General features: G+C 37.6%; 1 protein-coding gene across 9 annotated transcripts in view; it reads left to right on the forward strand.

Annotated features, from left to right (window-relative positions):
* LOC137619491 (adenylate cyclase type 1-like) overlaps positions 1-25,738 on the forward strand; it is a 423,950-nt gene that overhangs the window by 162,387 nt on the left and 235,825 nt on the right. For 8 of the 9 annotated variants that reach the window (XM_068349561.1, XM_068349560.1, XM_068349564.1 and 5 more), the window contains 2 exons: positions 8,497-8,641; positions 24,553-24,738. In XM_068349561.1, coding sequence (XP_068205662.1) covers positions 8,497-8,641; positions 24,553-24,738 — 331 coding nt within the window. The remainder of the gene's footprint in view (positions 1-8,496; positions 8,642-24,552; positions 24,739-25,738) is intronic. The other variant, XM_068349563.1, reaches the window with a different exon arrangement.

Consider the following 25,738-nt stretch of genomic DNA (forward strand, 5'->3'; position numbering starts at 1 on the left):
TGGAGGTACGCGGAGCTTATGCCGATTTTAGACAGCAAACTCTACATCTCGGAGAAGATGGGATCTGTTCCTTTAGACGAAATCCAGTTTTGGCCAAGCTTTAACGCTTTCCCTAATTGCTTCATTCGACTGAAGCATGAACCAACGTCAGGAAAAGAAACTGAACCGAAGAAAGTCATGATTCTCGACCATGATAAGGCACAGGCTATCTTGTCAAGTAGCCTGAGAAAGTCGGGTTACTCGGTGTCGAAACTGTTCGCACTGAGTAAGAGACACCCTACCTTTCTTGCTCCTGCTTCAATAGCATTCCCCTTTTCGTGGAAGGCATTTAAATCTGTTGCCAAGGCAGTGGAGGCAGGCAAACCATGTCCTGCACTTGAGGAGTGCAAGCCTCTGTCACTAGCCTTACCCATGCAGGAGAAGGATTGGAAGGAAGTCCACTTAACCTTTTCAGTAGGGAAACTAGACGCGGACATTGCTGGACGACAGTTTAGCGAGAATCTCCCTAAACTTTCTGAATTCCTTTTGTGGAAGGAACAAGAGACAAAGGAGAGACTGGCAGCCTCCTTATCCCTACAGAACTGCATAGAGTTGTGTTCAGCCCATCAAAGTACCCCAGACATGCTCATGGTCTTGGCCAAAATGCATATGGCCACCTTAGTAAAAGACCTATACTGTATGCCTTTATGAAGGCTAGGAGAGCCTGTAGGGAGTTCGTGTTCGCTGCTGCAACAGCGAAATATGAACCCAGGAAGCTGATATCTTCCAACATCTGGGGTAAAGACCTCTTTCCAAACGAAGTAGTCAAAGAGGTGATTGAGAAAGCCACCACGGAGAATACGAGCCTTCTCCAGAAGTGGGGCATCTCTTCAAAGGAAGACGGAGAAGTCTAGACCTTTTCCTCGTTCTGTTCAACAACATCCCACAGTTTCTGTGACTGCGGTGCCTCAGGCAGGCGGTCGAGGAGGTAAATCTTCTGATCAGTCGAAGCAAAGAGACGCTTCGGGTAGGAGGGAGGCTCCATCAGGATCGTTGGACCTTCGATCCTTGGGGCCAGGGCCTATTCAAGATTGGACTAGGATGGAAAATAGACATGCCTCCACCCTCATTTCCTCAACTCATCCTACACTCCAACCCCATTCTAGAAGAGTCTACCCTATAGCTCTAGAGCATACAGGTGATAAGGAAAGTAAAGTCCATCGAATTCCAGGGAAGGCTGTTTTGTGTTCACAAGAAGGACTCAAGAAAACTCAGAGTCATTCTGGACTTGCTGCCACTCAACAAGTTCAAAAGAAACAGCAAGTTCAGGATGTTAATCCTTCTGAACATAAGGACCCTATTTCAAAATTGGGCGTTCACAGTCCTCATAGACCTGACAGGGGCCTATTGGCAGCTTCTAGTTAGTCGCCCCCACTCCTCCTACCTAGGATTCAAGTTACAGAAGATAGAGTATGTTCTAAGAGCCATACTCGTCGGACTAAACACAGTCCTGAGTATCTTCACAAAATTGGCGGACGCAGTCATGTAATAACCATGCCTAGAAATTGTTTAGGTAACAAAGCACCTGGACGAAAGGCTGGTGCGGGCAGCGTTCGAAGCGGCTGGTCTGCGAGCATCCAAAGAAGTAATCCAGTTCCTGGAACATTGGGGATGCAAAATCAGCTTAGAGAAGTCTCGATTCTCTCCAGCTCAAAGGCTTCAATGGCTAAAAAACCATCGGAACCTGGGGTCACACTGGCTCTCCTTTCCCTTAGGGATGTAGAAGGAGATCGCAGGGTTGGTCAAGAGACTACGGTAATCAGTCAGGATTTCAAGAGCTAACAGGAAAGAGTTCCGAACTCCTCAGTTCGCAATAGTGACAGACCCAGTGCTAAAAGCACAGCTGAAAGATGCGTTAAGAGTCTGGAGTAGATACGCATCAAACGCTCAAAGAGATCTAAAATGACCGATATCGGTCTTACCTTGATCGCTTCCCAACCCATGGTCGAAGGCCAAAAGCCTGTTGAGGACCGTACCCTTGCAACTACCTCGACTATTGAATATCATCCGCATGGATGCCTCGTCGGAAGAATGGGGTGTTCACTCTCATCAGAGGAAAGTCCAAGGGACTTGGTCATCTCTACCCAAGGCCATGGTAGTCCTGTTGAGGTTGGGGAAACTCTCCACGCAGATCAGGCCTCCTCATGCTGATATAGGACTTTGAAGCGACAATGAGACGTCTGAACCGACAAGGCTCGAGATCGTCAATTATAGTCTAAGTGATGTTAGCCATCCCTTACCTAAAGGGACGGCGCCTATCAGCAGTTCATGTACGAACGATCCGCAATGTGACAGCGGATGCTCTACTCAGGCTCAAGCCGATAGTGTCAGAATGGTCCACAGACGCAGACCCATTCTCTCCCAGATGGGAACAAGTCCCCGAGCTGCAGATCGACCTCTTCGTGACGAGCCTCATCAAGAAACTACCTCGCTATATAGCCCCATACGAGGACCCTCTAGAGGAGATAACGGACACCAGGTCTCTTGTATGGAAGGGATGGACTCGGAAATTCCTGTTCCTTCCATCCAATCTCCTGCTGAAGGTCCTCAACATGCTGAGATCCTTCCAGGAAGGGGCAGCTCTGGTGGCTCCCAAATAGCTCAAGAGCAACTGGTTCCCTCTAGTGAAGAAACTGAGGCTGAGGCTGGCCCTTGTACTGAACCCAGCACTATCTCAGAGGGTTCAGAAGTTAATTGTCTTCGATTCATCACAGATAGCCCAAACCCTTCATTTCATGATTTTCTCACCCTAGGGGTTAAGAAAAGATTTGGGATTTCAGAAGGCAATATAGAATTCTTAGAAGAATACAAGTCTAAGTCAACTAGAAGACAATATGAGTCATCTTGGAAAAAGTGGGTAGCTTTTGTTAAAGCAAAAGGACCGAAAGAAATTTCAATGAATTTCTGTCTGTCCTTCTTTATCCACCTTCATAATCAAGGTCTGGCAGCTAACACGATAACTACGTGCAAGTCAGCCTTGACTAGACCTCTTTCAAGTGGATCTGGCGAATGAAATCATTAATAAGATTCCGAAGGCATGCACTAGGCTTAAGCTTGCAACACCTCCGAAGCCCATCTCATGGTCTTTGGACAAGGTCCTACATTATGCCTCATCTGTGAACAATGAAGATTGCTCCCTCAAGGATCTAACCCAGAAGGTTATTTTCCTGTTCGCTATAGCCTCAGGGGTTAGAGTTAGTGAAGTATTAGCCCTATCAAGAAATGAGGGCCACATTCAGTTCACAGAAGCGAGAGAACTGAATCTCTTTCCAGATCCAACCTTTCTCGCTAAGAACAAGCTACCCACTAAAAGATGGGGTCCCTGGAGAATCTGCCCTCTGAAGGAAGATGTCTCTCTATGTCCTGTAGAGTGCCTAAAGGTCTATCTTCGTAGAACTTCAGACTTCAGGGGAGGACAGCTCTTCAAAGGAGAAACCTCTGGATCAAACTTATCCCTAAAACAACTGAGGGCGAAGGTCACCTACTTTATTCGCAGAGCAGATCCTCACAGTACACCTGCAGGTCATGATCCGAGGAAAATAGCTTCATCACTGAACTTTTTTCAGTATATGCACTTGAGCGTCTTCGCTCATATACTGGATGGAAATCATCCAGAGTGTTCTACAAACACTATGCTAAGTAGGTCCATGAACTGATGCACTATGTGGTAGCGGCAGTCAGTGTATTAAAACCTGTCGCCTAAGTACTGCCATGAACAGTTAATTGATTGGGACTATCAATTAAAGGGAAAAGGTGTCGACAATTCTGGTGTGATACCTTTTAAGTGAGTGTTACCATGGTGACACTAAGTCTGTTCAAAATATCAGGTGTGGAATTATACAGATAACACTTGAGCCGTGTGTACGTAGTACACAGTGTTGATAGGATACAACATTTACAGAAATTATATAGGAAAATTTTATTAAAAATTTTTCAGTCTTAGAGTGGCACTCTTCATTCCTTCCCTTTCAAGGAGGGAAAAATAATTTCTGGATACGTTGTACGTATAATTCCTTTATCATGTTGCATTCGTTTAACTCTTTATTCCATTTAGTCATTTATTAGAAATGAATGTCTATTAGAATGTAATTTCGTCCTTTTTCGCCCGGCAATTTGCACATTAAAGATGCCAGAGTTCTTTGATTTAGTCATTTAAGAAAACCTCATATCATTGTATGCTTACAAACAATGGATATAGTGGACACTGATATTGTTCCGACAATATATATACAAACCGTGAGACCATTTGTGTACCTGGTGGATACTTATGTTTGTACAGACAATGTATGCTAACCTTGAGGCCCCTTTTCTACCGTCTAGTATGACTCTTCCCTGTGTGGGGGCCAGGAAGCACTAACATTGTCTATGATTAGTGATAATGACGGATAACGGTAACATCATTTGTCTCAATGGTCCAGATGACTATAGAAAATTTGTCCCAAGGTTAAGGCACCGATGAAAATCCACAGATACAGTACTTTCTAGTAATTCTCTTGTAAACTTCCATCAGGACGACATGGCTTGAGCCCAAAAAACGGATTTTGAGCGAAGCGAAAAATCTATTTTTGGGTGAGATAGCCATGTCGTCTTGATGGACCCACCCTCCTTTTCTATAGAAAAGGCCTTCGCAGAATCCCTCCCGAAACTACTATATCTGTAGCACCATGCTCAATGCTACAAGGAATGTCCGCCATCTTGATACTCATTAGTATTATGGGAAATAGAGTAACCTTGATAACAGCTCCCCTTCCAAAATTGTCACTCTTCCCCCTCGAAGCAAAAACGCTGTTCGGGGTGAAGATCGCTACGTGTCGTATCAAGATATACGTCCCCTGATTTATGCGATATCCTTCAGAGAATGTTAAGGATATTCGCGCCAGGAATTAGAATTCTGGAGACCTAAAGGTAAATTCTCTGGGAATATCACTGTAGTTCATATATCCCTTGGAATCTACTATTAGAAACCTTCTATCAGGACGACATGGCTATCTCACCCAAAAATAGATTTTTTGCTTCGCTCATATACTGTACTGTAGAAATTTTTTTAGAACTCTTTTATTCATATAACAAGATACGTAACTCACCTCTAACAATGACAATGATCTTAATAAATGACGATGATCTTGGTAAATAACGATGAAACAGATGGAGGTGAAGAAGATGAAGATGATTTACTGCACAGGTTAATGAGAGCTTTACTCCTCCTCAGGTGAAGCCGCATCGTTGGTTGATAGAGGCGGCGAATCGTCAACGACAGCTTCCGATAGAGCTGGAGATACTGCAGGAGGCGGCGTAGTGGCTCGGTGGGAAGCCGGAGAGGCAGCAGGAGGAGTATCTGATGCTTCTGCAGAAGGTTTTCGGCACACTAGGAACATGGTGATGGAAGTTGTTGACGTTTTTTCATCTGAGCAAAGATGCTCATGTATAACGTCATTACACTGTCACTACTGTTACTAAATTCAATGGCTCTGACCATATTATCGTCAATTTCCTGTGCCCTTTGTTGCATAGCCTGTGCCATGTTGTAGAGCTCTTGCAGGTTATCCAAGGTAAGGCCACGTTCTTCAGCTTTGTCGTCGTCGCCGATGTCGGCTGCCTCTTCTTCCTCACTCGCTGATCTTGTCATTTCGACAAGGTCCTCGTCGGTTAGGGGCTCTGAGTGGCATGTCAGAGAAACCTTCGTTGGCTATTAACCGTGCCAGCCTCACAGCCTTATCTACAGCTAGAGTGGTGAACTTCGTCTGGCATAAATCCCTCATAGTCATGAACAACGTCTGGTCACAATTTTTTCCAACTTGCATTCAGTGTTTGCTCTTTCATCTCATTAAGAACTTTCTGATTGTTGGCCTGGCACGGTGCAATGTTATATTCCCGCCAATATCTCTTGAGGCTGAAGTCCTCGTTGCCTTCGTCAATGGAGAAGATGAGGCCCTCCATCGTGGATCTCGTGTAGAGGGCCTTGAAGGCCCGAATGACCCCCTGATCCATTGGTTGTATGAGGGAAGTTGTGTTGGGGAGCAGGAACTCCATTTGGACCACATTATAATGGAGATCCGTTGCATGTCCGCCTGCACAGTCTATCAAGAGGAGGACCTTAAAGGGCATCCCATTCTCCGCGAGGTACAACTTCACTTGCGGGATAAAGCAGTTCACGAACCAGTCGAGTGTGAGGGCTTTGGTTATCCATGCCTTTTTATTACTCATCCAGTAGATGGGCAGCAAGGCTTTGTTTTTGTTTTTCAAAGCCCGAGGATTTAAGGACTTGTAAATTAAGCCGGGCTTGAGCATGAAGCCCGCGGCATTCCCGCACATGAGGAGAGTGATGCGATCTTTGTGGGCCTTGAACCCTGGATTCTTTACTTTGTCCTTGTAATGGAACGTCCGGGATGGCATCCTCTTCCAAAAAAGGCCAGTCTCATCCATATTGAACACCTGCTCCGGGAGATAGCTATCTTCTTTAATTAATTTCGGGAACTCGTACTCGACCTAAGGAAGAGCTGTCTTTAGGTCTGCCGAGGTGGCCTCCCCATACAAAGGAAAGCTGCGAAGGCCAAACTTCCTCTCGAATTTCTCGAATCAGCCCTTGCTGGCAACAAAACCACGTTTTTCTCGTGGGGCGGGATCATCATCTTCGTCGTCATCATCACTTTCATCGTCTTCGTTCAATTTTCCTTCAGGAACGAGGCTATCATACAGGGTTTAAGCTTTGGTTCGAATCATGTTGGTATCGAAACTAACCTTCTTTTTCCGACAGTCCGATATCCACATTGGGAACGCATTCTCCATTTGCACAATCGTCTTATTACGAGAGAGTCACAACGCGCTTAGTGTCCCTGGAGAACGTTATTGAGGCAGTTTTACATATTTTCATTCCATCTTTTTTTTATGTAGCGAACCGTCGGTTCATTCACTCCATAAATGCGGGCAACAGATGTGTAGCTACTGCCTGCCGTAAGCATGTCCAACAATTTCACCTTCTCGTTCCCCGTCATCATTTATCTCTTCTTCTTGGGTTCACTAGAGGATGTAGAGGGTAGAGGACATTTAGGAGCCATTTTCAAGGGCATCACAAGCACTATTTTACACTAAAAAAGCACAAGACAACAGCTAAAAGTTCCAAGCGGCAAGACCAAGCAACACAAGCGAAGCGAGAGAGAACAATGAATGCGGTCTCCCTTCGCGGGTCACACGGTGGCCAATCAGCTTGCTAGATTCTGGAGCCAAGATGGCCAGCGAATCAGAGAGGTGGATTTTGAGTTGCGCTCCATCTCCGTGTTGTTACCTGATGTTCTACTGTACTCTCCCTGCCTTCTGCTAGCATCCGCAGAACTTTCGTACCATTTTTTCTAATTTTGATGAATATTTTTAAAAATCCACGATGCACGGAGGCCGCGAAATGGCGAGGGATTACTGTAATAATAATAATTGCTATATTTCATATGATAAATAATAATAATGCTAATAACTATAACTGAAATGTATGAAAACTATGATATTCTATAACAAATTGGTACTGCTGTAATTTGCATTAGTAATCAATATTAAATGCATTAAAAGTTAGTCTTTGTCATTCTCGATAGTCTTGAGATAAGCTGATCACAACCATAAATAAAAAAAGTAACCCGTTGCACTTGAAATAAAAAATAGGATACAAAAAGGTATTTTCATATGATTTTGTATACTTTTTTATTTATTGCAGTATAATGTGATTTTCTGGGCTCCTCCTGTGCCACCCAGTGAAATGCTCCTTTAGCACCATTTCTAAGGTATATAACTTAGAAATGGTGTTAAACGAGCATTTCACTGGGCGGCACAGGTCTCTCGCCCTGAAATAGATTTTTCCTCCGTCAAAATCCCTATGTGCTATTAGTACTTCAATTAGATATTTGAAATACCACAGAAAATGCTACCTCTTGGGCTTATAGCATCTTGCTTTTCCAATAAAGGTTATAGCTTAGGGTGGAAGAGACTCATAAGCTATGGTAAGCAGTTCTAGGAGAAGGACACCCCAAAATCAAACCATTGTTCTCTAGTCTTGGGTAGTGCCATAGCCTCTGTACTGTATTTGGGATCAGCGTTCCCTTGATTGAGGGTACACTCGGGCATGTTGTTCTATCTGATTTCTCTTCCTTTTGTTTTATTTAAGTTTTTATAGCTTATATATGAAAGGTCTAATTCAATGTTGTTACTCTTTTTAATATTATATTTTGATTGTTTATTACTTCTCTTGTAGTTTATTTATTCCCTTGTTTCCCTACCTCACTGGGATATTTTCCCTGTCGGAGTCTGTGGGCTTATAGCATCTTGCTTTTTCAACTAGGGTTATAGCTTAGCTTGTAATAATAATAATGATAATAATAATAATAATAATAATAATAATATTCTAAGTTTATTCATGTTGTACAGAATCTGTAAGGTCTAAATTTCCGTATTAAAATTTTTCTTTTTTCTTTACAGGCGAGTTCATATAACACAGGCAACTCTCGACTGTTTGGGGAGAGAATATGAAGTAGAGTTAACAGATGGGCAGAGTCGATCTCAGTATCTTCGTGAACATAAAGTAGTGTCGTACTTCATTATTCCACCTCCGCGTAGAAGAAAGGTATGTAAATGGTTGGCAAGTAGGTAATTCAAATCAAAGCTCATAGGCTTGCTTGCCTTTGGGTGGAGGAATGTTATGATCATGCTTTTTTGTGTCAGATATTCTCATTCCCATTGCAGTATGGTATTTGTTTTAGGAATATCATCTGTTAAAATGTGGTTTGATGCACTTAGGAAGGTTTTATTTTTATTTTTTTTTAGTTCTTGTGTACATAGTTATAGATTTTTAGCGTTCATTTTATTTTTCTTTGAGCTTCAGAAAACGTTTGAACTGTGTCTGTCAGTAGTAAGTTGTAGATGTGCATAGGAGTTAAAAAATATTTTTAGTTGAAGGTATTGTTACCAAAATTTTTAGAATCTTTAGAATATTCCTACATAGTGAATGGCTTCAAAGTATTGTTGATGAATATAATTGGAATTATATCGAAATAAAATTTACTTTTATGAATGTATCAAGTTACACGAATATTAATGAAACTGTTGGAAAATAAACAAAATATGCAAGAATTAAATGAAAAGTATGTTATTGCTTTTGATAAAGTATGTTAGGAGAGTTAACAAATTTTGATCAAACTATATTCAATTACCATCATAACTGTTTATAGTTAAGATTTTTATTCATTATGAAATAAAGCTTCAGTCCATGAAACTTGTAATATCATTTCAAGTTATTTTATAAGAATAATTTTACAGAATGCTCATTTGTTTCTTTATGAATACAAGCCCTTGTCCTTTAATAGGAGTATACTTTTAGGGAAGCTGGATATGGCTGTTAAACCTTTAACATGGTGGTGGTAGTTGCTGCTGGGTTCTGGGGAAGCTATTCCCACCCGACAGGCCACTGAGGTATCACTTATTTTTAGCCACTGGATAGTACAAACATATTTCTAGTACCCTCAACTGGCTGTTTTAATCTTTATCTTTTTCTTTTAGATGTGTGTTAATAGATCATTGTTGGTGATGGATATTTAGAAGGAAAGACAGATTTCCACTGGTTTCCTGATAATTTTGTGATATTTCTTTTTTTGTGCAAACATACTGATATCCACATTCATGTTTATGTTAGAAAATAGTCCTGTTTGCTGTTTATTCCTTTACTTGTGTGACCAGGTGATGACAATGACAACTTATTTCCAAGGGGGTTGGAAAACCTTAGACATAAATATGTACTGTTGGAAGAGGGTTTTACAGCCGCCAATTGTGAAGCAGAAGGGCACCGTCCTTCTTCCTTGAATGTCTGCCTGTTCCTGGAAAGGCACTAAGGATGTATCACCTGGTTGTGCCATCTCTTCATGGAGTTTCCATTACCTCTTTTGCGTTGAAGTATTGTATTCGGCCTGAATAACACTTAGCAGGAGAACTATAAGTTCCTCCTCCGCTTCTGCCTCACTTTTGTCTCATCACACTGCTGGTCAGCATAGAAGGGGTTTGCCCATCTTTTCCTCTTTGTAGACAAAAGAGATTGATAGGAGTTGCGTACACGAGATTCCTACTGTTTCTCTACCTGTAGGAGGGAATACCCTTGACCCCTTGATTCCCTCAGTGAGGATGAAGAGGACAACAACTCAGGTCAGAGGACTCCTGTGCTAGTTTGCATACACCTACAAGAGCTCTCCTGTGCAAGTTCACACACCCTACAAGAGCTCTCTTGTGTGAGTTCGTACATGTTTACAAGAGTTCTCCAATGCAAGTTCGCACATGCCTACAAGAACTCTTCTGTACAAGGTTGCACACGCCAAGAGCTCTCCTGTGCAAGTTTTGCATACACCTACAAATATATCCTGTAAAAGTTTGCACCCTCATCTGTTTGCTCAAACCCACAAGAGGTCTCCTGTGCGTGTGTCCACAAGTGCCTTCTGTTCGCACACATACCCTCACCTGTTTGTGTAGCTTTTTTTTGTGAGTGCACCTTTACCCTCTTGTAAGGCCAGAGACTTAAATAGCTCTACATTTGCCAGTGCACCTTAGATATACCTGAAGACTTTACTAGATCACTTTGTGCTGGATCCTCAGATTACAGTACCACATGCTAGATCCTTAAACATTTGATGCCCGTGTGCCGGATCCCCAACAGCAAGCGCCATATATGCATATCAGATCACTACGTGCACATGATATTCTTTATGAGATCCTACTACACTCCTAGACTGAACAACAAGGAAGACGTCCAGGAAGACCGATTGATAGGAGTCCTGTACTTATGACTCCTACTGTTTCTCCTCCCGTGGGAAAAATTAAGGTACAGAGTGCAGAACCGCTATGCTGTACAGGTGCTCACTCACCTGCTCCCGGACTTTGTTTCTCGCAAGAAGAGCCTATGCACTGCCAGTAGGATAGGAGCTCTGCCTTTCTCTCTCCTTCCTGAATAATCTCTCATGCCTTTTATAGAAAGAGGGAAACAGTATGCACTGAGATTTGCACCTACTGGAACAAACATCAGTATGCACTGCTTTTGAACCTGTGTTTGGTCTTGCACTGAATGCAGTGCCCTTGACAGAGTGCTGCTCTTCACCCAAAGAAGATGTTATCTAAGATGTCTGATCAGCGTAGCTATATGTCTCCTATGATCTCTCCGCGTGTACCTAGACCGTACTGAACTCTGAGCAGTACATGGTACAAGTGGTCACATGCCTGTCACCATTACTTTGTATCATATGAGACTGAGCCCTCGATTGGACTAAAATAGTGCAACCCTCTCTCTGTCTTTTGTCTGACAGTTGCCAAGAGACACCGAGATGAAGACCGGTCTAAACAATCTTTCCCCTAGTATGCATGGGAGGGACAGTATGTGTCAAGAACGTATCTTTTTCGCCCAGCCAAGTGATGTGAACACCCCTGACCAATCTCTCCTTACATACACATGGAAGGGAAGGTAGGTAATAGGATCATTTCTACTCAGGAGAACAATCCTAGGGTGTTGGAGACCTAGTACGTTCACAAATGATACGCGAGGTGAGATGTTACTAATCGGAAATGATTCTATCGCTGAGGATATGTTTCATTACAAGATTCAGGGGTTCACTTCTTGTGTTCATAAGGATGCGATTGTACACTTCGCGTATGTTCTTCATTAACTTTCGGGTTATGGAACTTCTGGCAGCTGCTTTGTTCCAGCTCTCCCAGTAAATGATACTAGTGGAAGAGCTTATGATCGTTATTATTGCTTATATGGAGTATGAGATCTTCCTTTCACGAACGCAGAGGTTTTCTTGTGCTCATTATCTTCATGTTTCATCTTCACAGTAATGTTTTTATTTTGTTTTCCATTGTTAAGACAATTCTCTTCTCGCTTGTTCTCCACAATCATAGTTTCTCACGGGATCAGCCACAATCGGAAACCAAATGATAAATAGCCGTGATCAGGAACTGTACGATCGGGAGTTAATTGGTAATCATGCGATTGACAGCCATGATCTGGAATTAGGAAATTGAGAACCAGAGGATCGGGAACCTTGCAATCAGGAACCACATGATTGGGAACCATGCGATTAGGATCCACACAATCAGAAATTATGCTTGTTCTTCAGGTGATCGTATCTTCAAGCTACCAGGTAACTCGTTCACCGATTTCTGTTGCATGCTCCTTCCCAGTGCTCATAGTGTCCCAAAGAGTTTTTCTTTACTTTAACAGTTTCCTCAGCATGGTTCTCTATTGATGAACCTGCTGGTAAGTATCCTAGCAGTGCTGATAATACATTGAACATTTGTTTTAGCAAATGGAGTGAAGTAGCACAGTTGCTTCTGCATAAGCAAGAACTTTTGGCTGGATGGTAACATCATCATCTCAATCTTCCCTCATCATCGGAGAACTCGTTTACATGGTTTCCCACACTAGCGCTTTCTTCAGCATCACTGGTAAGCAGCCAATGAACTCCCTACCTTCTGGTTTCTGTGGAATAAGAAACGTGGGATGATCTGGCCACTCGGTACGTTGAGTAACGACATGCTTCCATTCGTCAATGAAGGGGCTCATTTCAGAGACCCCTAATAAATAGTCACAGTCTTGGAAAGTCGACAAGTTGGGTTTTTTGCAAGGTTCATCCAGGCAGAAGAAATGTTCAATCAAATGCACTCAGTTGATAGTAACTCCGTACAGGACCTATTGGGAACCCTACTGTAATTCAAAAGGGGAGGGAAAGGCTTCTTACTTATAGTTTTCACCATCGCGCAACCGTATTGTGTTCGAGTTGACATGAACTTCCAGTTTCTGCTTTCCAGCCCCAGTTTGTCGGCAGCCTTTGAGAACTCCTGAAAACATCTACAGCATTCCCTTGGCTATCATGGGTGTTCCATTTGAGGCCTCCTTCACAATAGCTAATAAGCTGCAAAGTAAATAAAGAAATTTGCAGTAGATATTTCCTTATTTTTCATATTTTTTAATTTTCTATGTAAATATAAGCTTTTATAAACCCTCTCAATGCTCTTATAAACCCGTTTTACGCTCTTAATACTTTTTTTTTTTTTTTTTTTTAAATAAAACTTGCTTACACTGTAGACACATCCTTACATACAGAATATGAAATGAAATATTAAGATCTGAACACTAGTTAACATATATACTGCTTGACCAAGCTATGCTGTTGACCAAACTATATGACTGTTAACTGTAGCAAAAAAATACACCTGTAGTGAAGATAAACAGGATTTTAATAACTGATATTTCACTTAACTGCATATAATGGTGATTAGTCCTGTATTGTATTGTGAAATGAAAACAAAGCAAATGTATGTCTTTTCTATTGTTTACATTTGTAAGATGATCAAGACTATCTGCTAATTAGGGCAAACTACCGAATGATTTTTTTCTCTAGCTAAATGAGACAATTATTACTTGAATTATTATTTTGATTTTACCTTATAAAATATAGTATTTAGTAAAAACACATTTTTCATATTTTACTGATGGGGAATTTTAATGGCATATCAAAATTGAGGGATGTTTCATCCCTGTTGCTGATGCACAATAATTTTATAATCTTTACCGTTATAGTGAATGATTACAAAGCTTAGGAAATTACAGTCCGCCAGGTTTCGAGAGGGTTACATTCCAGGACCCTTCACAAAAAGGAAAAGTTGATGAAAGGTGAGGGAAACCTAGTTTTTGCTATTTTTGGGCATTTTAAGCCTGTATTAACCCTCCCCACAATGTTACAAATTTTTCCCACACTCCTATGAACACCTAGTTATACTGTACATGAGTTATGTTATACAGTACATAAAAGCTCACAAACATAAGCAGAATTGTATCTGGATGAGCTATTTCCTTCAACATCAGGGATGAAGTATATTGCTCAGCCCTCAAACCAAGTTTTCAACTAGGTCTTAGGTATGAACACTTTGTGAGAATCGACAAGACCATGAGGAGTTCCTAGGGAGCTCAAGCCACAGGAAACTTTTCACGAGTTTGCAGACCTTCTTAAGTGATCCCTGCTCGAATAGTGAAATGGATGGCAGAAAAGGTTTTGACTCAAATATCCTTGGCTAGTCTAGTCCAGATGAAGTACAGAGAGAAGGAAACAACATGACTGCCTGTGCCACAAGTCAATATGAAGAATAGAGGATATCTTGCACAATGGTTCAGGACTTAGAACTCAGCTGTTCAAAACTTCAGATCCTTCTTCATCTTTTCCCTACAAGAAGGGATGAGCCAGGACCAGGAAGTGTTGCCTTCTTGTGTTTTGAGGATGCAACTGAATTAATAAGGGAAGAACACTGATCGTTTATGGCTATGTAAGACAATCAAACATCTTCTTCATACAGGGCAGGGTAAGGAGGAACCATCCTGGATTTGTGCGCATGAAATCGGACATATCTGATCTATCCCAGCTCTCGTGAAGAACTTTTCAGGAGAGCAATTGTATAAGACGAGTCAGGTAAAGAAAGATTCCTCTGTGCCCATTACCTATAGGAGTATACCAAAAGGTCCCTGGATGGCAGTATCCTTGGCCTGGTGGTAGTAGTTGAAAGACTGTGTAGCAAACTGAGCTCCTCATACGACAAGAAACATCTTGTCTTAGATAGGAGTTATGTAATTTTAGATTGAGATGTAAATTGACTGGCCCTTCTACCCCATCTTTCCTTTCTTTCCTTGGGATACAGCAGTCACTCCATTATTTGCTGGATTTGATGCTAAGTGTAGAAAAGCCACATTTTTATTATTATTATAATTATTATTATTATGATTATTATTATTATTATTATTATGATTATTATTATTATTATTATTATTATTACAAGCTAAACTCTATCTCTAGTTGGAAAAGAAGGATGCTATAGGCCCAAGGGTTCCAACAGGGAAAAATAGCCCAGTAAGGAAAGGAAACAAGGAAATAGATATATTACAAGAGAAGTACTAAATAATCAAAAGGAAATATTTTAAGAATAGTAACAACATCAAATTAGATCTTTCATATATAAATTATAAAAGCATAAAAAAACAAGAGGAAGAGAAACAAGATAGAACAGCATGCTTGAGTGTACCCTTAAGCAAGAGAACTATGATCCAAGATAGTGGAAGGCCATGGTGCAGAAGCTATGGTGCTACCCAAGACTAGAGAACAATGGATTGATTTTGGAGTGTCCTTCTAGAAGAGCTGCTTACCATAGCTTAAGTCTCTTCTGCCCTTACCAAGAGAAAAGTATCCATTGAATAATTACAGTGCAGTAGTTTACCCCTTCAGAGAAGAAGAATCATTTGATAATCTTGGTGTTGTCAAGTGTGTGGACAGAGGAGAATGTGGAAAGAATTGGCCAGACTATTCGTTGTATGTGTAGGCAAAGGAAAAATGAGCCGTAACCAGAAAGTGGGATCCAATGTAGTACTCTCTAGCCAGTCAAAGGACCCAATAACTCTCTAGTGGTAGTATCTCAACGGGTGGCTGGTGCCCTGGCCAACCTACTGGCCAAGCAACATTTCGTCACAAACCATTTTTGTTTAAAAGTTTCTCTCCTATCCTCTCAGACAAGTGATTGGAGGGCTAAATGTATGTATGACCATACGTTTTGACAGCATATCACTTGGGTATTGGTTTTCCTTGACCGTTTACCAGTTCCCAGTAGTGACCTAGCTTAACTCCTGTCGCATCTTTAAGTTCAATAGGAGTTTGATAGAGGACAACACTTTTGCTTCAGTACAGAACCAAAGTGCTTGCACATTTTGCTGGATAGTAAACCAGTGAGTTTGGTTATATGGACTTCCTCCCTCTTAATGATAAGTCTCCTTTTAAAAGACGAGGGTTTGTATTCGTGTAGGTACAAATCACAATTTTTCAAAGTAATTTGCTTCCCAGCAGTAACTACAGCCACCTCATAATAGATTTAACAGCCATATTTAACTTTGCTGTAAGCCTACTCTTATTAAAGGACTCAGGTTTGTATAATAAGAACAATTACAAAGTACTTTAAAAATATATGATATTACTGTATAGTATTAAGAGTTATTTGCCCCCTTGCAGTCTACCAAAAATTTATAGCTGGAAATTAGTTGTCTTACAGTACTTGAAAGAATATTTAATGCTTGATGTGTTGTCATATACCCTGGCCTGTAAGGTAGCTGGTATTTGTATACCCTTAAGAACAAAAATTTTGAAACTGAATTTAATTTAGGCTCTTCACACTCTTGGAATATAAGGGTGTAAGGAACATTAACTAAATGGGCTACACAAGCTTTAATTACAAGTAACTGTAAAAAAATTTAGGATGATCACTTGAAATTACAAGTGCATATTCTGTTTAATATCATATTGCTGTTTTTAGTAAGGCATTTGTTTGTATTTCATGTAACTAACTTGATTTTTTACTTTAGAATTGATCTTTCATTTTATGATGTAGATAACTTCGGTAACATATTTTCTCATGTAATTCAAAACATTTAAGTAAATAAGCCATTCATCTATGGAGGAATGTATTGTTGAATTGATTGAATTTGCTCGAGGTAATCATCAATTATGTAAATATAGTAGATGAACCCCATCGGAGCAATGTACAGAATACATTTTGAGTTGCATGTTGTATTTTAGGAAGCAAGGAATCATATTGGGAAGTTTGCAAAGAATGAGATGTTATTACTATTATTTATTATATACGGTTTCTGTAATTTTCAAGGGAATTACTGATGTTTCAAAATTCAATCACTATAGAAAAATAAGTACAGTATTGTAATGTCACTAGTTTTTTTAGTACAATATTACATAGAATCTTTTTGAAGTGATATGTTTTAAGGAAGAGGACTTTTAGGTAATTTAGAACAATATAATTTTCAGCCATTGATTATTATGAAAGGGTAATTATACTTAGTATGTTTGATATGAATATTAAAAGTTATAAATTGCAGTTCATTGGAATAGCATATATGGTATTTCAGCATAGTTACATTGATTATATTTTTATAATTAATAGATAACTGGTAAAATGTAAACTCAATTAGAATTTGTGCTAATTCCTTGTACAGTAGAACTGTACTTAACAGTTCATATATCAGAATTCTTGAATTAGTTGAAATGAAGGAAAATTACTGAAAAAAGTTCTCGTGATTTCATAATTTTTTTCATTGTTACATTGAATCTAAAAAAATTTTAGAAGGGAATTATTTTTCAATTATGTATTGCTAAATAATCACCTTTGAATCCAAATATACATTTTTTTTTTCATATATTTGCATTCTTATTGTACTTAGTACTAAAGAACATATTTTTTCTTGTTTCTTTTTGCTCGGCAAGAAAATTGTATTGGTTTCTTTTGGGTTCTTTCATTGCTGAAAAATCCCCCCCCCCCAAAAAAAAGAAAAAAACAGGAAAAATCCTGTGCTAGGATATGAACAGAATAGTCCCCAATTATGTAAGAATTTGGTCGATCCATGACCTCCCATAAATGGAAAATCACAAATTTTGAAACAGCAGGATTAATTCTATTAGGGCCAGGGCAAATGGCAACTTACCGATTCAAACGTTCTTACTACCCATTTTCAATACTTTCTATGTAGTATACTATATTTTTTCTATTAATAAATTGTTCATGTGAATAGATAAAACATTTAAAATGTTTTAAAGTTTTAATAACTTGAAAAAGGTTAAAATTACAATCAGGATGCAGGATTGGTGTAAATTCCGTATAATTCCTCATATAAGATGGCATAAAATTAGGAAAAATTTTGATAAATTCAAGTCATATCTTGTATAAGACTATTGATGAATTACAAAACCATCAGTTTTTGCTGTATCATTCAAAATCCATAATGAACTAGATAAAGGCGATTTTATATCATGCTTTCCCTAAACATACCAAAAAGTACACCACCTAAAACAGAAACCGTTGTTTTGTTTACGTTCTTTTCTGATCATAATGAACAAATGATTGTGATTACACATCTGTGCTTAGGTTCGTTTTTACAGCAACAGATATCTTATCAAGTATTGATTATATAATGATTTTTTTATTACTAAGGTTATTTTTCTTACTTTTTTTAAGAACTTTTAAAATGAATGAAATAAATGAGATTTTATATAATATTTTTCTAAACACACCCCCCAAAACGTTTCCATTTGTTTTACGTTTCGCCGATCATAACAAACGAACGAAAGCATTTAATTGTCCAATAAATCTAGGTGATAATTAATGAATATTATTCAATAGCGCATCCTGGTATACTGTTTTATTACTATTGTGCATACTGTACTTAAAAATGACTGGTAACTGGTATAGCGCTCCATGGTTGGTCGAGAAATTCAAATGAGAGAGAGAGAGAGAGAGAGAGAGAGAGAGAGAGAGAGAGAGAGAGAGAGAGAGAGAGAGAGAGAGAGAGAGAGAGAGATATGTGTGTGTGTGTGATTGAGTTAGTTAGTTTTGCTGTGGAATTATGTGTTTTCCAACTGTTCTCAATTGATTTAGATACCTTACTTTCATTTTTGGTATAGTACAGTAATATGATTACGAGAACTTCAAATAGGGTAATGTGCCAATATTATAGTTTCTTTGCAACATTCCCTTGCCCCCAGCTGCATTGTTTTCTGCTATGACCTTCAAATGTGTTAAGTTTGATCTTTGGCAGTGTATTATCTGAAAGATGAACCATATTAGAAGCTAATGTAATTTTTTTGCTGATGTCAAGAGGACATTTACTATTACTGTATTAGAGTTGGTTGCTCCATATTGTAAAATATAAGATTTTATATTGCATTTTTCATAAATAATAACACCTCATTCTTAGGTATGGGATTCCCCCACCATCTGCTAGCTACTGCTATTATCATTGGAAAACCGTTTGAATGGTTGCAGTTTAATCTGAGACCAAGAATATTAAGAGTGTTATAGTTAGATATATGCTATTTTGACAAGATATTTGAATTGTTACTTTCCTGATAAAAATGTTAGAAAAATCCGGTTAATTTATGGTGCATATATAGATTTCATATGAATTAATAGTAAGTCAGGCTGCATAACGTTTCTGTTTATGTAGAAGTGGTTAGATGCTTATTTTTTATGCTATTTTTTCACATTTTGTTCATTTTTCAGAAATTTGAATGCTAATACATTCATATTTTTATTATTTGATAACATTTAAGCTTGCTGGGCACATTTTTACCCTTTTCATAATTACTGATTGGTGGCTGTGCTGGTTCCTGTTGGTTTGTATTTTTATTTTACCTGTCATTTTATACACATATCTTTTACTCCTTTTTTACTTGTCTTTTTTAACATATAGGGATTATTGCAGACTTGATCCCATAATTATGAAAGATCTGCTTCATTACAGCTGCCTATTTGTTAATGTGATTATTAGTTCAATTTATACTGTATCATTAAAGTTGATGCAATCAGGATTAAACAGCCAAATCTTCTGAACATAGCTTTGAGAATACAATACTGTATAAATTTTTTCCAGATTTCACTTACACCCTTATAGTATTGTTAAATGAAGCTGGTCTTTCAATATTCCTTAGATTGAGTTCTACATTGCTTGGTATTTATTGCTCTATGTAGCTTAGTAGAGGAGACATAGTTAGTTTTGTAAATATACTTGTATTTTGTTCTACTGTACTTTATTCTTGTTCTACTCAAGCTTGCATAGTATTAATGCTCAGCATGCCATAATTCATCTAGCGATGTAGTATTTACAGTTCTACCGGTCCTTATTTATATGCAGTGCTGTATTCATTCACTTACCATTAAACCATGCTATGACATGTGAAATTTTCATTGTCTGGAACCTGCTTCAACTTACTCTCATACTTATTCAGCTGAGTCTTCATTTACCTCAAATCAATTATTTTTCAAAGATCAGTATGTGATCGTAGCATAAACTTTGGGGTATCTTTGGTATGCCGTATGCTAAGAATTGTAGATTGAAACGTAGTTTTATTGTTTCACTTAAATATTTATGAGGCTCTGTTTTTAATGGAAAGGCGAGTGCATGTAATGTGTAATCAGTGTTTTTAAAGATGAATGGTTTACAGCAGTGCTGCATTTATATTTGTTTTATAAATATCATCACTGACTTTTAAAAGGTTCAGTCTACTTTTAAACTGCGAGTAAAGATGATTTTAAAAAAGTTGATGTATTTAGATGACCTATACAATGAACAATATCTCTTTGGCCTCTTATATACCTACAGTCGATATTTCTTTTCTATTTCCTTATTTAAAGATTTGATAGAACTCTTCCTGAATCTGTGAAATAAGACATTAGTGTACTGAGTCTTTAGTCTGTTTTTTGTTAATGAATAAATGATAATTATTTACATATAGTACCTGGATGTGTCCTAAGCATAAAAAGATCGTGTTTCATTCGTTCAGATTTTTATAGCATAAAATAGTTCATATATTCCTATATAACTTATAATTTTTATATGACTGAAGTCAAAGTATTTATAGAGTTTATATTTTTAGTTTAGGAAAGTAGAAAATCAGGATGTACCTACCGTTAATACAATATTTTCTGCCCCTTGATGAAGTGGGTTATGTAGCTAGTCTCACAATTCATTTTATTTTACTGCCTTAGTAAGGTATGTTTGCAAATTGGAGAAATTTTGGAAGACATTTCATGAAATATCAATGCTTTTTTTTTTTTATTGGAGCAATTTGAAATTGAAAGTTTCAACCAACCCAAGGCATTTATAAAACAGAGAGAATTTCAATATCCAAGGTAGTTTTCATCCCAGTTAGATGTTACAAAATATATCTGGTGAGTTTCCTTGTATCTAAAAGTATATGATATGTACACTATATAATTACACATTTCAAATAAAAATAGGGGAAAAATTTTTGTTGATGAGCATTTTTATATTTTGAATGCCTTGATCAGCAGAGATGGTTATAAGTAGCTGCTTTGAGATTACCAGTGTAAGGAATGGTGTTAAACACAATGTTGTTTCGAGTAAGTGGGATTTTTATTTTGGAGAGAGTTGTTTGTGAAACTCTTAATTTGATAATTGGAAAGCTATCAATACATTCTTAATATGTACATTCCTCGGCTGCATTTTGCTGTTTTATGTCTGGTATCTAAAGAATTTTGTTAACTATGTTAGTGGTAATGCAGCATGATCTCCGATTAACAGACATTATGTTGCTTTACCAGTTCTTTAAGTTCAAAGTCTGATAGTTCCTGATTGCACAGTTAAGCTTGTCTTATCGTGACCGTTTAAGATCCTTGAATATTATTTGGTCTTTCTTATCATGTGACCCATCTTCTGTTGATTAAACTAGGCTAGGCTATTGAAAGTAACTCCAAATAAAAAGTTGAATATTTAGGAAACATTCATGGACAGAGTGCCATTCAACTTTAGTTTACTTTTATCCCCATCATTGCATAGCTTCCACCTGGTGATTTCCCCCCCCCCCCTCCAATTTTGAACATATAAAGCTATTTATACAGAATATGTTATGAAATGGGTTGTGCAAAGAAGAAATATTTCCATGAAGTTTACTTCGGAGTCACTTAATTAACGTATATCCTTTTGAAGTTAGAGCTTCTAGGTATTATATAAAGATTTACTCTCTTATTACAATACTTACTCCCTCCTAAAATTTTTTCATGTAATGCAGTCTAACCTTTTGCTCTGTAGGCTATATATGCCAAATACACATTTAAAGGTTCTGTGCTTGTCTATAAACCCTTTGAGCACCATCAAACATATTTTACGTCTGATTTATCTACTCCATTTTGGCGCCATTGGATGTATTTTATGTCCAGTAATTGTTGCTTTTCCCCTCTCCATTTTATTAGTTATGCATATGAATATTTTACAAAGTATGTAACAGTATATATCGATGGAAAGGAAATTTATTCAGCTATAAGATAATAAATATTGTAAAGTCTCACACTTACATAGTTTTTGTGTTAAGTAAAATGTCTCAGATAATTGCCTGGGGCTTGAATGCCAAATCATATGGTAAGGGGTTTGCGCTCAAAGCTTTATGATAAAGATCTGTAATTGTTGCGTCCAAAATTTTCAGGCTCTTCTGTATTTCTTTTGTAACAGAAATAAAAGTGAACAAGTCATTGGGTCATATTATATAATTTTTACTGTTGCAGATGAAAATTTCACTGGTGCAATAATGCTTAACTAAGGATTAGCTGGTAAAATTTCATCTTTTTTTGTTAACCATGCTTATCCCACATCATGTCGATACATTACATTGTTGAGTATCTGCGGTAATCGTCCATCTAGAGTAATACATTCGCTTATTAGATAAGTAAGTTCCTTGAACATAAATTGTGCAGACCCTCAGAGACTCAGATGTATGGTATTAGTCTTGAAATCATAAAGGTATTGATCCATAGATGATTTGATAGATGTAGAATGTAGTTTTCATTGATGCCAAGCAGAGGGTTAGTTGTTATGAGGCACTGCCCATCAGTAAAAATTAATTTGAAAATGAAGTTGCTATTTTATTATCATGGCTATTCTCTGTAAAAAAAATACTTTAATTAATAGGTGCTATTCAGGAAGAGACCATCTAGTTTTTAGTGAACTAGATTATTTTTAAGAATGTTAGCTCTGTGGTTGGGCTAAATTTTAATTAAGACGATAACCTGGTATTCTAGGTATGATAGTTGTAGGTTTTATAGAGGTCATCCAGATTCAATATGTATTTCTTTTAAACTCTATTGATAATAACCAAAATGGATTCTATCCTTGTTTCTGTCTTTGGAAGTGAAGGACTTAAGTACATTCACTTAAAAAGTACTCCTTTCTTTTAAAAGAAAAAGAATTGTAAGATTTAGTTTATACAGTGAACCCTCGTTTATCGCGGTAGATAGGTTCCAGACGCGGCCGCGATAGGTGAAAATCCGCGAAGTAGTGACACCATATTTACCTATTTATTCAACATGTATATTCAGACTTTTAAAACCTTCCCTTGTACGTAGTACTGTTAACAAACTACCCTTTAATGTACAGAACACTTAATGCATGTACTACAGTACCCTAAACTAAAACAGGCACAAATATTAAAGGCGATTTTATATCATGCGTTTCCTAAACACGCTGAAAAGCACGATAAAAAATGGCAACCAATGTTTTGTTTACATTTATCTCTGATCATAATGAAGAAACAAACTGGAGGTAGAGCTTTGCTTATTACCCAGACATATTTCCCATACTTTTCCCTTAGAACTACATCACATCTTCCTACTTTAGATATATATATATATATATATATATATATATATATATATATATATATATATAGTGTATATATATATATGTGTATATATATATATATATATATATATATATATATATATATATATATATATATATGTATACACATACATACCTACATATATACATACATACATATATACATTAATACATGCATACATATATATATATATATATATATATATATATATATATATATATATATATATATATATATATTACTGTATATATATGGGTTATGGAAAAAATCCGCGAAGTGGTGAATCCGCGATGGTCGAACCGCGAAGTAGCGAGGGTTCACTGTATTCTGATTTTATCCTGGAAAGCTCAGTTATTCAATTATTTGTATTAATGGTGATAAATCAATATACCTTTGTTTATTAAAATATCTTAAAAGCAGAAAGAAATGAAGATATGAAATATAAGTGCACAGACGACACTTATTAATTCACTGAAGATTTAGACGATACATTCATTTGCTACGTATGAAGACTTTCACTAGATAAATTTTGATATCTAGAAATAATAATTTAGGAATTATTTTTTTATTTGAATAAAGTTTTTTTTTTGTTAATCTTTTGAATACACAATTACATTGTCATTAATTAGTCTTTATAGATAACTTTGAAAAGGAAGGAGGCAAGTTATGATAGTGGATTTTTAACTATATAACTTATGTTTCTCTTTAGACATGTTTGTTGAATGAAAGTTGATAAAAAAAACCTCATCACTGAAAGACTAGCTTTTGCAATACACTCATTTTAGTAATTGATTTATACAGTAATTATTTTTATGGCTAAGGCTTTTATGAACCTCCAAAAAACTTCCAATACTAGTCTTCAGTTATGAGGTTAATGTATTTTTTAGGGCTGAATGAAGCAGTGACAGAGCCTCATTTAGTACTTAATATTGTAGAGAAATAGTGGTACTGGTATGTAGAGCTTCTGTATCTATCTGATAACTAACATTTCTTCTACTCTCTGTGGTGATGGTGGCCTGATTGAAGAGGAAGAGGAATGTAGAGGGTGGTTAAGGTGAAAGAACTTTACCACTCCCTACATGCTCTTCCTCTTCTTTTATGGCTTCTCCATCTCGACACTGTCCTGTCCCCAAATACAACTACCAACTTGGCCAACACGTGAACCAATCTCCACTGCCTCGATGTGTGATTGGGGTCCGCATCATCACCATCACCTCTTTACCCTTATGTTGGGATACTTCGACTACTTGATGCTCTCCCAATAAAACTGCAGCCCTTGCTATTCAACACTCTTCAGGTCCGATCTGCGCTAGGCTCGTCTCATCGTAGGAAACTCTCCTTCAAGAATGTCAGTAATGTGGTGGTTCAGCTTCTTCATTCTATCAAGTACTCCATGGAGGTGCCATTTTCCAATATGGCCATTCCCCCACAAGACAAGTCAACATCTATTACTAAGAAGGTCAGTAGAGATTTTCTTGTATTTACTAATTATATCCTTCAAAAAAAAAAAGAAAAAAAAAAAACTGGGAGATGGAGAGAAATTAGTAAGTTTATTTTCTTGCAGTTGTCTACCTTAAAAATCTTAATTTTTTGGCAACTGGTTCAATCTTAGAACCAATGCAAGATACATATATGAAATTGAGGAGGGAAAATTGAAAGGAACATTTTACTACAAATATGGTTTTCAATGTAAGGTTAGCTGATTTCGGTCAGATATTTTATGCACTTTGTCATCGTCTTACTCAAAATCTAGACTCTGGACCTGGTTGGTAATCATGCACTGATATCAAGTGAAGAAAGAGAAAAGGATTAAGTGTGTTTATTCAGCTTTAGGTGAGTATTTTATAATTCATGATATATATCCTGAAGATAGGCTTGATATTTATTATTTGTGAAGGTCAACAGGAGTTGAGACTGGAAGAAAAAATCAATGATCTGAAGTGCAATCACCTTAACCCTTTTACCCCTAATGGACGTACGGGTATGTTTCACAAAACTCATCCCTTTACCCCCATGGACGTACTGGTACGTCCTTTCAAAAAACTGCTATTTACATTTTTTTTTTTGCATAATTTTGATAACTTTGAGAATCTTCATGCATTTTCCAAAAGAATGAGACCAACCTGACCTCTCTATGACGAAAATTAAGGCTGTTAGAGCAATTTGAAAAATATATATTGCAAAATGTGCTTGAAAAAAGAAAACGCCTGGGGTTAAGGGTTGGAAAGTTCCAAATAGCGTGGGGGTAAAAGGGTTAAGTAGTAAGATGAATTTCCGATGTATATATAATACTTAATTATTTTTATGAGCCTCTCCTGATTTTCATATTGCTCCCTGTTGAAGCTTGCTAATATCGACTTTTACCCGAAAAAAGAAAAAACTCCCGTTTACTTTCCTTTTAATAGGCTCAGACCTTTAGCATAGTATTGGGACAATCTAGTTGTTAATGGCAATAACCA

This window comes from Palaemon carinicauda, chromosome 26 (genome assembly GCF_036898095.1).
Source record: "Palaemon carinicauda isolate YSFRI2023 chromosome 26, ASM3689809v2, whole genome shotgun sequence".
NCBI classification, from domain to species: domain Eukaryota; kingdom Metazoa; phylum Arthropoda; class Malacostraca; order Decapoda; family Palaemonidae; genus Palaemon; species Palaemon carinicauda.